This window comes from Podarcis melisellensis, assembly GCF_964234715.1.
Source record: "Podarcis melisellensis genome assembly, chromosome: 16".
Classification (NCBI taxonomy): Eukaryota; Metazoa; Chordata; class Lepidosauria; order Squamata; family Lacertidae; genus Podarcis; species Podarcis melisellensis.
Genome location: NC_138533.1, coordinates 29,537,151 through 29,549,401, shown reverse-complemented (window position 1 = coordinate 29,549,401; position 12,251 = coordinate 29,537,151). Strand labels below are relative to the sequence as shown.

The window sequence follows — 12,251 nt, the reverse complement described above, 5'->3', positions numbered from 1 at the left end:
TATTGGAAAGGGAATCATTTACCCACTAGGGGAGAGTGGTTATGTAAGCTTTCAGAATATTTAGAATTAGCCAAATTGACAGATATAATAAGACAAAAACCAAAAAGTGAAGTGGAAAAGGAATGGGAGTGTCTCAATGAATACCTTAAAAGCCAAGGTTCGAGGACAGAAATCTGGCTGAGTCTGGAATAACCTTGCGAAGTGAAAGGATAAGAAGGAGGGATTTATATCGGGATGCTAGGATAGAGATGATAAGGAAAACAGGAAGACACAAGGAGAGGTAAAGGAGGTGCTGTGGGATTGGTGGAAGGCAATGTTTTTCTTTTTAGTGTTTATATTATTAACCTGTAAGGTATGGATTTTTTTGGTTTTCTGAATGTTGTGTTTTGTGTTTTGTTATTTTTCGATATTTTTTGTGTTGTTGTTGTGTGGAAAATACTAATAAAATTTATAATAATAATTTTAAAAAAGAATGGCAACAGTGCCCACTTGAGAGGTGCCACAGGTGAGCTCCTGTCAGCTCCAGCTGGGGTGAGGAGCCCTGGTTTTGAGGATAATATGGAATATGGGAGAGAGGATCGCCACTCTGAGCTACTTGGAGGAATAGTGGGACATAAATGGAACAATACACCAAGAAAGAAAATTTTCTTAGCTTATTTTTTGCAGTCTGGGCATGCCCTTGAAATGGAAAGGAAAGGTTTTATGCAAGGAGGAGCTGTATTCAGTGAGGTTTGCAATGCCAGAGGCAGATCCCCACAGCGCTGTTATCAAATGATGTTACCGGTCACAGACAGGTAGCATTGAGACAGAAAAGGTAGTTCACTCTGCCAGAGTGTAGTAATTACCCCCGCTATTGAAATATTGGGGATTTTTCTAAAAGCCTATTATAAAATAATAGCAGCGCCCAGTTACTGTGGGTTTATCTCATCCATCAATGGAATGCAGAGGTTTTGCAATTCATCTCCTCTGTTTGTAGGGGAGGTGGAATTTTAGACAGCTGATAATAAAATATATAAAATTGCCGTGAGAAAAATACAAAATAAGCCTGGGTAAAACCCCTTCATTTCACTGACCAAGGTTTTTGGTTTCTTTATGTGTGTCTTTTTGTACAAAGAGGATTGTGGCATTTCATATAAGGGGGCCATTGTCCTGGAAATAAAATCTCCATTTCACCTTTCTTCTCTGGCCACGATCAATAGGAGGAAATTAAAGTCCTGTCCTGGGAAGAAGCAGAAAGCTAGCTTACTACCACAGCGATGAAAGATCAGGTAATCATAATACAGGAAAGGGAAGCACAGGTGAGGTTTGGCCGCCATCTATTGGATGCTGAGTGGCAGTGCTGCTAAGAAGGCCCACACGAAAGCTTTTCAGGAGGCAGCGTGCAGAACAACGGATGGAAGTAAAACATCAGATAAACTGAACAGAGGAAGTTAGCCCATGGGAGTTTAGCTTAGTTTTACTCCATAAATTCTTCTGTGAGAATCTATCATGGCCATAGCTGGTGGGAGAAGCATGCAATCAGCTTTATAGCAAGGTTACGGTTTGGGCAACCTGTGGCCCTCCAGAAACATTGTAAAATCATAGCGTTGGAAGGGATCCCAAGGGTAATCTAATCCAACGCAGGAATATGCAGTTGTCCTATATGGGGATTGAACCTGCAACTGTGGCATTATCTTCTTACACCCCCCCCCAAAAAAAAAAAAAAATATTGGTTTTCACACATATCACATAAAAAAAGAAAAACAAGAAAAAAGAAAAACATTACAATACACAAAAAAGACAAACACATAAAAATGAATTTTAACTTCCAAATCCTAATTTCATTACATTGATAACTGACTTCCTCAAATCCCCTCTAACTGAATTTCATTATATCACCTATATTTCTAATAATATTAGCTTCTTTCATTTACTAACTTCTTCTCCTTTATTAATATTCTAATCTTTAATATTTATTAATTTCATATTCTACCCCTAAGCCTAATGATTACTTCCAAGAAATTTCTCTTTATCTTATATTACAATATTTAGCCAAATATTCTTTAAAATTCTTCCAATCCTCTTGTGTCTCCTCTTCTTTCTGGTCGTGGCATTATCAGCACCACGCTCTGTTGTTGTTTAGTCATTCAATTGTGTCCAACTCTTTGTGACCCCCTGGACCAGAGCACGCCAGGCACTCCTGCCTCCTGCAGTTTGGTCAAACTCATGCTGGTTGCTTCAAGAACACTGTCCCAACATCTCGTTCTCTGTCGTCCCCTTTCCTTGTGCCCTCCATCTTTCCCCACATCAGGGTTTTTTTCCAGGGAGTCTTCTCTTCTCATGAGGTGGCCAAAGTATTGGAGCCTCAGCTTCAGGATCTGTCCTTCCAGTGAGCACTCAGGGCTGATTTCCTTAAGAATGGAGAGGTTTGATCTTCTTGCAGTCCATGGGACTCTCAAGAGTCTCCTCCAGCACCATAATTCAAAAGCATCAATTCAATTCCCATTATACTGTTGGCTGGGGATAATGGCAGCTGGGGTCCAATATTTTGAAGGCTGTAGGTTTCTCGTTGATACTTCAGGAGAAGGGCCATAGCTCAGTGGTTGCATGGAGAATTCCCCCTTTGGCCGATTAACATCCTATACCCTTTTAATGTGTTTGTGAGGGGGGACTATTGCTTTTGTTTGTAGAGGCGGAGAAAGGGGGTGCAGTGGGTGCGGCCCACTCTGGGTGCCATACCTGAGGGGGGAGTGACATTGCCACACTTGTGGTGGCCGCACACCCCCGGGACGCTCGCCCCACCCCCTGGGACATTCACCCTGCCCCCCTGGGATGCTAGGTGTTATGTACTGAAGTTCTCACCCTGGGCCAGCAGGGGGATACTGTAGATAGTTTTCACTCAGGTCCACATATGCAAATAAGGGATCGAAAGTGACGTTCAGTGATTGGATAGTTACAGAAAATGGTTACTGTTGCATTGTAGTGGAGCTCTATATAAGCAGGCTGGCTGAACCCTTCAGTTCAGTTCTGTTCTGGCCTGTGAATAAACAAGAGCTGTTTGAAGAATCGCTGTGTCGTCCGATATGTTCACCCACAACTTAATACTAGCCCTGCCCCAGGTGCACGCCACTCCATTTGCCAGAGCAGCCAGCTCCGCCTCTGCTTGTTTTTGTTGTTTCCGTTATTTGAATTCATTTTGCATGTTTCCCTTCCATTGAGAAAACCTTCCTCCTTCCTAGCTTGGCACATTCAAGATCCCTAGGCATTTTCTGGACCCTTACCAACCCCTCATTCATAATGGATCCAAACTACAAGAAAGAAGATTCCACCTAAACATTAGGAAGAACTTCCTGACAGTAAGAGCTGTTTGACAGTGGAATTTGCTGCCAAGGAGTGTGGTGGAGTCTCCTTCTTTGGAGGTCTTTAAAGCAGAGGCTTGACAACCATATGTCAGGAGTGCTCTGATGGTGTTTCCTGCTTGGCAGGGGGTTGGACTCAATGGCCCTTGTGGTCTCTCCCAACTCTATGATTCTATGATAAGAGCGTAAGCAGCCGCCCTCAGTGCCATGCTAATGAACTGCACCATGACCCTAGAGCGGTCTGCAAGTCCTGGCAGGGCAGGCAGAGCCATAAATCTATGGCAACACACTTCTCCACTCAACTCTGGGCCTCCATGTGCCATTCAGCTTCTTCGTCTGTCATGCTCACTCGGCTGCATCTGGGTGGGCAGGAAGGACTGTTGATTTGAAAAGTGCTAATTCAGTCACTCTGGTAGCTGTGATTTATTATTTTATTTTGTAATGGGCATAGGATGAGGGATTCACAACAGATGGATTCAGTGATTTTTTAGAAAACGAAACCTTGGTATTTTGTTATTATCTCTAACTTTTCTCCTAAACTGCAACATTTCACAGCACAAAACAGAGTGTTATTTGTGATGCCCCCCCTCCCAGACCCCATCCTCATTTCAAGAATTACTAACAGAGCTTGTCCCCCGGCCCACCCCAACCCCACATCACTGGAGGCTCCACAAGGTCTGCTATATTTGTTCTAAAACTATGGACTTACCAGCTTGTTATCCATAGCTGGGAAACTTTATGCAGGTCTCTTAGGCCTTAAACAAAAAGCTTGGATTGGTGTTGTGTTTTTTTGAGGCCATTGTTTGTTAGTGGTCCACTTGCTCCAAAAGGGGGCAAACTCTTTTATTGATTGAAAATCTGCCTTTGGTTCCATATTTCAGGTTCGTCTTTGGAGCAAATTTGAACAGCATGCCATCGACAGAGGCTTATACAGTGGTACCTCGGGTTAAGAACCTAGTTTGTTCTGGAGGTCTGTTCTTAACCTGAAACTGTTCTTAACCTGAAGCACCACTTTAGCTAATGGGCCTCCCACCACGATTTCTGTTCTCATCCTGAAGCAAAGTTCTTAACCCAAGGTATTATTTCTGGGTTAGCGGAGTCTGTAACCTGAAGCGTATGTAACCAGAGGTACCACTGTACTTTTGATCCAATCACGGTACCATAACACATTAGTAAAGGTCCACTCATTTAACCAGGGACATCTCACTGACAGAAGGATGTGTTCTTGCTCCCATCTTATTTAATCTATATTTGGCGGACCTTCCCCATACCATCTCATCCACCTAAGACTGGGCTAACTAAAGTCTTTATTCTCCTTTGTGTTGATGACACTGTTATCTCATACAAAGCTGGGCCAATTTAAAAAAACAAACAACCACCTGAATATTGCGTATTTTTGTTTTCAATACTACTGAAACAAAACCATCTCATCCACAAGTGGACTTCTGCTGAACTCCCCTCTTCTCCCACACATCCAACCCGTTGATCAGTCTGCACCCTTTCGAGAATGAGTCGACCACGTATCTCCCCGTTCGTCGAATTCGGTGACCGTTCGCCTGGCTTCCTTGGCAATCCTTCGAATTCTACGCAGGTAGACGATGACCAGGAGAAGCAGGACTGCTTGCACGAGGAGGAAGATGAAAAGGCACATCTGAGAGATGAGCGCCACACCACAATACCAGTACTGACAGGTGGAAATGATCTCATCCTCCGACAAATAGCTGATGATCCTGCCTTGAAGATGGGAGGGGGATAAGCATATGACGTTCCTGTAAAAGCTCCGGTTCTGCTGCCACTGGAGCCAGGAGCGCAGGTAGAGGATGTGGCAGTCACATTCCCAGGGGTTTGCCCACAGGTGAACCACCTGAAGGTCTTTCAGGTTGTCAAAGAGCCCATTGGGGATGGAGGTGAGATTGTTGTGGTTGAGGTAGAGCTTGGTGGTCGAGGGAGGGAAGGAGGTGGGGAGGTTGTTGTGGATAAGATCTTTTGCGGTGCAGTCAATGAGAGTGGAGGCGCACAGGCAGGGCTCAGGGCAGGTTGGAGTGACGAGAGGGAGGAAGACGAGGAGGAGGATGAGCCGGAGGAAAATCATCTTCCACCCTGAAAGACGCAAGAGTCGCCAGTTAGACCAACAAACAATACAAGCAACACGAAGACCAGTATACTAGATAGCACTGCAATTCTTATTGCATAATATACATGATTTACTACAACAAAAACAAAATGTGTACACTTGTAAATTCTCTAATATATTTGAAATCAAACGAACACACGTCTGTCAATCTTTGAAAGTCCGTAGAAGTATAATAAGTCTATGGTTGAAACAAAGGAATAGATGCTATCCTGTGGGCTAAGCGGTAAAACTTTTTTAGGCGTTCATGGTTCCGAAGTAGTAAGTGAATAACAATGTAGGACAGTGATTCGGGATAATCTGACTGTTTCGCTGGAATCTTCTTCAGCACAACTACAAAAGAATTCAAACAATGACCTGTGTACATGAAAACTATATAAACTTCACACATTACAACCCATATTTTGTATGACCAGTGTGGTGAGAGCCAGTGTGAGAGCCAGTGTGGTGTAGTGGTTAAGAGCGGTAGTCTTGTAATCTGGGGAACCGGGTTCGCGTCTCCGCTCCTCCACATGCAGCTGCTGGGTGACCTTGGGCTAGACACACTTCTCTGAAGTCTCTCAGCCCCACTCACCTCACAGAGTGTTTGTTGTGGGGGAAGAAGGGAAAGGAGATTGTTAGCCACTTTGAGACTCCTTAAGGGGAGTGAAAGGCAGGATATCAAGTCCAAACTCTTCTTCTACCTCCACTGTTGGAGGCCGTATGAAAAATTCAGGTGGGAGAGCGCTGTCTTGCTTGTAAGCTTCCCAGAGACATCTGGTTGGCCACTGTGAGAACAGGGTGCTAGGCTGTGATGGAGCATTGGTTTGATCCAGGAAGCTCTTCTCATGTTCTTACTTCCCACAATGTACCAGTGCAAGCTGGATATTCATTACTCCCTGACCTTGGGCCAGTCACACTTCTCTGAAGTCTCTCAGCCCCACTCACCTCACAGAGTGTTTGTTGTGGGGGAGGAAGGGAAAGGAGAATGTGAGCCGCTTTGAGACTCCTTCGGGTAGTGATAAAGCGGGATATCAAATCCAAACTCTTCTTCATATGCTACAACTACAATAAGAACAAAGGTACATACCCCATAAATTAGAAGAATGAACAAGAGCAGTGGTCATGTGAATATATAACCACTGCTACCAGTTGCATGATACCTGAAGCATAAGAAACCATTCCCAGGTGCCGCTCATTACAGGGATACTGAATCACAGTTACTGAATTGGCCAGTTAGACCAAAGCACTACCATCACACATACCAGGTCAATCACTCAAGGGAATGGAAGGACAGGGTCAACATTGCAGGCCGTCTAAATCAGGGAAACAGTGGAGCTCAAGATGTTGCTGGACTCCAACCCTGATGACCTCTGACTCTTGGCCACACTGGCTGAGGCTGATGGGAGTTGGAGTCGCAACAGTATGGGGGGACGATGACACTGTTCCCTCCATCTCTGGTATGAACTTAAGAGTAGAAAAATGGGAAACTGAGAGAAATAAGAATTGACAGGTTTTCTCATCCCGGCGCAAAATCAGTGTGACCCCAGCTGCTTGTCATCTTCATTTGACCAAAGGTACCTCCTTTACTTTTCATAGTACACAAGCAGCCATTTGTGATAACAGGGTGTATGGATTCGTCTATACAGCTGCAAATCTAATGTTTTGAGTGAGTTTTAAGTGCATTGTACAAATGTGGCGCTAGATGGCGATGGTGAGCTAATGGCAAATTCAATATATATATATTTTTTTAAAAAAGCATTTTCGCAGAATGTGTGTGTGTGTGTCTAGATTCAGCCTAGGTGGGGGGAATGGCCTGACCCACCCAAAAGTACAGGGCCCAGAAAATTCTGCAAATGCCCCATAGCTCAGAGCGAAAGCCTGTTTTCCTCCCTCAGAAAAGCATCCTAAATTTGCACCTTTAAAAGTAAATCAGCACATGCAAAACGCATGCACATCATATGCAAATTTGTGCCCCAAGTCTTTTAACTCTCTATTGATGCCCCGTACATTGGTCATTTTACTATTTTATAAAATTCAATTGCCCAGTACCCTTTTTCTTTTCTTGCTACTATTTGGTGCTGCCAACCAAACTGCCTTATACTGAGTCAAACCATTGGTCTATCTAGCTCAGCACTGCCTACTCTGACTGGCAGCAGCTATCCTGGGTTTGAGGCACGAATCACTCCCAGACCCGCCTGCCAGGGAATGAACCTGAGACCTTCTGCATGCAGAGCAGGTGCTCTACCACTGAGCTATGCCCCTTCCTCTAAAAAAACCCAGTCCTAAATTAAGATAAAAGGCTGTATTAAATAGAAGCATAAGGTAAAGGTAAAGGGACCCCTGACCATTAGGTCCAATCATGACCGACTCTGGGGTTGCGGCGCTCATCTCACTTTATTGGCCGAGGGAGCCGGCGTACAGCTTCCGGGTCATGTGGCCAGCATGACTAAGCCGCTTCTGGCAAACCAGAGCAGCGCACGGAAATGCCGTTTACCTTCCCACCGGAGTGGTACCTATTTATCTACTTGCACTTTGACGTGCTTTCGAACTGCTAGGTTGGCAGGAGCAGGAACCTTGCAACGGGAGCTCACCCTGTCGCAGGGATTCAAACCGCCGACCTTCTGATCGGCAAGTCCTAGGCTCTGTGGTTTAACCCACAGCGCATCCTACATCCCAAAATATAATAGAAGGCTACCATATACCAATCACAACATTGGTCCAGCTAGCTCAGTATTGTCTACACGGACTGGCAGTGTCTCTCCAGGATTTCCCTAGTGCTACCTGGAGGCACCAGGAGTTGAACCTAGAAACTTCTGCATCCAAACCAGATGTTCTGCCACTGAGCTAAAGTCCTTCCCTTTACATGACTCAAAGGAAGACTCCTTCAGATGGTTCCTGGGTTGCTTCTCTGATAATGGAATGGGAGGAGCACTGTGTCCATTTCCTCCCTCCATTTACACTCGCTGCCCCATTCCCAAAGCTTGCCCAAGACCCAGGAGCACATTTTCAGCAGGGAGCTGCCAAAGGAAAAGAGCAGGGAAGGGTCATTCGATGTGCAGAACTTCCCCTCCGCAGGAAAGGAATGAGGATGAACCAGAGGTCACATATTTTGGGAGGAATACTTTTAAATCTACCAACACAAGAGATTTGGAGGGGGAGAATGAGAAGCAGGAGGTTAGTGTAAGAAGAGCTGTTCAAAAAGCCCATACAAAGGGATCGCAGCCCGTTTAAAGAGTTTTCCGTAACTCAAAACCTTGTGTATTCTTTCATCAGCTGACACACCGGTCAGGAGAGAGACAGAAAGTATCCCATTGCTTATTCTTTCATCTGTTGCTTCTACGGGACCAGAATAGTTGGCTCCATATCAGACAGAGCCCTGATCTCTTAGAAGCTCTTTGATACCCAGCGCCGGGTGAGTTTTGAAGACATCGCTTTGAGACACAAGTGCTAGCTCAGTGGCAGAGCACCCCAGTGTCTCCAAGTCAGGTTAGAAAAGATCTGTGCCTAAAGTCCTGCAGAACTGGGGCCAGACAATGGAGAGACAGATGAGCCAATGGGCTGACTTAAAAGAAGGCAGCGCCCATATCTCTAGAGCAGTAGTTCTCAGAGGGTGAGATGCGCCACATTGGTGTGGCAGGTGAGGATGGCAAATGTGGTGGTGCAGTTCAGTTTCTTGTGTTTTAGGGACGCGGGTGGCGCTATGGTCTAAACCACTGAGCCTCTTGGGCTTGCCGATCAGAAGGTCGGCGGTTCAAATCCCCACGATGGGGTGAGCTCCTGTTGCTCTGTCCCAGCTCCTGCCAACCTAGCAGTTTGGGAGCAAACCAGTGCAAGTAGATAAATAGGTACTGCTGAGACGGGAAGGGAAACGGCGTTTCCGTGTGCTCTGCTTTCCATCATAGTGTTCCGCTGCACCAGAAGCGGTTTAGTCCTGCTGGCCACATGACCCAGAAAACTGTCTGTGGACAAACAGCCTGAAAGTGAGATGAACACTGCAACCCCATAGTCGCCTTTGACTGGACTTAACCATCCAGGGGCCCTTTACCTTACCTTGGGGGAAAAGGTAAAGGACCCCTAACAGTTAAGTCCAGTTGTGGACGACTCTGGGGTTGTGGCACTCATCTCGCTTTACAGGCCAAGGAAGCCAGCGTTTGTCCACAGACAGTTTTTCTGGGTCATGTGGCCAGCATGACTAAGCCGCTTCTGGCAAAACCAGAGCAGCACACGGAAATACCGTTTACCTGCCCACCGGAGTGGTACCTATTTATCTACTTGCACTTTCTGGCGTGCTTTCAAACTGCTAGGTTGGCAGGAGCTGGGACAGAGCAACAGGAGCTCACTCCGTCGCGAGGATTTGAACCGCCAACCTTCTGATTGGCAAGCCCAAGAGGTTCAGTGGTTTAGACCACAGCGCCACCCATGTCCCGCGTTACCTTACCTTACCTTTTACCTATTGTGTTTTAGCAAACAGCCGTTACAAATAACAAGAATACTGCTACTAAAAGTGGCTTACATTTCTACTCCTGGCCTTTAGAGGATAAATCATTTCCCATACCCCCTTTAAATTTTGTTACATGAATTTGCAGAGCCTTAGTAAGAAATTTGGATGTTCTAAAGGATAGATGGGATGCAGGTGGCACTGTGGTCTAAACCACTAAGCCTAGGGCTTGCAGATCAGAAGGTCAGCGGTTCGAATCCCCACGACAGGGTGAGCTCCCGTTGCTCGGTCCCAGCTCCTGCCAACCTAGCAGTTCGAAAGCACGTCAAAGTCCAAGTAGATAAATAGGTACTTCTCTGGCGGGAAGGTAAACGGCGTTTCCATGCACTGCTCTGGTTTTGCCAGAAGTGGCATAGTCATGCTGGCCACATGACCCAGAAAAACAGTCTGCGGACAAACGTCGGCTCCCTCAGCCCGTAAAGCGAGATGAGTGCCAGAACCCCAGAGTCGTTTGCAACTGGACTTAACTGTCAGGGATCCTTTACCTTTACCTTTTAAAGGATAGAAAACTTCTCTACATCAGACAACAGAAAACAGGTCTTTGGAAGAAATGACCTATCCTTCTACGATCTTAGCAATGTGTGGATGTAGTTGCGTCTAAGATTTTAAAAAGGGCATTCAAGGAGTACATGAGTTATGTCTTCTATGGACACAGAGTTGCAGCCACAAACTTTGTCCTTTTTAGGAACTCCTTTATGTTTGCCCATCCAATCTGCTAATAGAAGGACATTTAGTCTTGCCTGCATAAAGGCTACCCTCATTTTAACGTTTGGTAAATCTACCAGGTACCTCGGCAGGGATAAATACAACGGAATAAAGGAAGCATACAACTTATTAGATTGACAAGTCTCAATCTCAGCAGTTTGTGACTGCATCTTGGTGTGGTGGTAAGATTCTAGGACAAAGATATTTAAACATTTCAGTGTAGTATTGACTTTTAAAAATTTGCCGATTATGGATAGATATCTTTTCCAAATCAAGTGCTGCTAGGAGCTGTTTATTTTTGTTTTCCAGTGCGTTTCTTATCAATAAAAGCATTGGGTGTGGCGCAAGCAAAGTTTTAATCGGAATGTGTGACCAGGAGGAAAAAGTTTGAGAACCACTGCTCTAGAGTGGGTATACTGTATATTATCATTATATATTAAATTTATACACCACCCTTTCTCCCAAAAGAGCCCAAGGTGGAAAATAACTCTTGAGACTGCGATATCTTTAGGGGAATTGCAAAGATGCACCAAATGACCCAAGAGACCTCCTTGAGAATTCCTTGCAGAGTCACTGAAGATAATAATAATAATAATAATAATAATAATAATAATAATAATAATAATAATATTTATTTATATCCCGCCCTCCCCAGCCGAAGCCAGGCTCAGAGCAGCTAACATCAAATGTATAACACATTAACATAAAATCAGACAATCAATTAAAATACATCCTCAAATCAGATCAGGATCAGAATAAAATCCAATCAGACGGCAACCCGCAGATTAGGGTTGGGGACCTTAAATGCTCACCAGGCCCAACTATTTGTGCTGAACTTATATGGGCCTGTGAGAAAAATTGGGAGGCCACTTTCATGCAAGATGTTGGAGCACAGCTCAGTCCTGGCTCATGAAAAAACAGGTGAAGACTCAAATTTGGGAAACGCTGCTCTAGATGGACAAACAGCCTGACCTGACACAGGACAGTTTCCTATGTACCTGTGGGGGAAATGGTTTTAGACTTACCACTCTCAGCTCGCTCCTCAGCAGAATGAGAACCCAAGCTGAATGCTGGCCAGCTGTGTGAGAAGTAGTAAGTGCACGACTGAGCAATTCTGATAAATCCACTGCCTGCACCAGAAAGATAAGGGGGAGCCTGTTCCTAACCCGTCATTCTGCGGAGATCCCACAAGCTTGTCCTTGCAAGCGGATGCCTCTTCCCTGCTGACTGAAAGACTTGGTTTTCGCATCACGCTCAGAAATGGAATTGCACTCCCAGTTGTGGCAGAATGGTAAATAAGAAAACAATTCTGCAATAAAATAAAAAAATTCCTTCCAGTAGCACCTTAGAGACCAACTAAGTTTGTTGCTGGTATGAGCTTTCGTGTGTATGCACACTTCTTCAGATTCTGCAATAGTTCACTAGCAGGGATTCAGAAATAAGTTCCCATGTGCCTGTAAAGAATGGAGGTGGCAGAGGTCCTGTATTTTTAGTGTATTTTTAATATTTTGTTGGCAGCCGCCCAGAGTGGCTGGGGAAATGGACGAGGTATAAATATGATGATGATGATGATGATTAAGAAGAAGAAGAAGGTTCA

General features: G+C 45.0%; 1 protein-coding gene across 2 annotated transcripts; it reads right to left on the bottom strand.

Moving 5' to 3' along the window:
* Window positions 1-3,746: 3,746 nt before the first annotated feature.
* On the bottom strand, window positions 3,747-12,001 carry GP1BB (glycoprotein Ib platelet subunit beta). Of its 2 annotated transcripts, none has more exons than XM_081893523.1 (2): window positions 11,680-12,001; window positions 3,747-5,438 (listed from the first exon to the last, which is right to left on the bottom strand). In XM_081893523.1, exon 2 carries the CDS (start codon window positions 5,428-5,430, stop codon window positions 4,825-4,827), a length of 606 nt encoding a protein of 201 aa, XP_081749649.1. In that variant the 5' UTR covers window positions 5,431-5,438; window positions 11,680-12,001; the 3' UTR covers window positions 3,747-4,824. The 2 variants fall into 2 exon arrangements, with proteins under 2 accessions (XP_081749649.1, XP_081749650.1); XM_081893524.1 differs by lacking the exon at window positions 11,680-12,001 and adding an exon at window positions 6,714-7,177.
* Between the last annotated feature and the right edge of the window lie 250 nt (window positions 12,002-12,251).

Bases quoted from the DNA above. Each gene is read 5' to 3' on its own strand.
- GP1BB (XM_081893523.1), bottom strand. From the start codon at position 5,430: ATGATTTTCCTCCGGCTCATCCTCCTCCTCGTCTTCCTCCCTCTCGTC.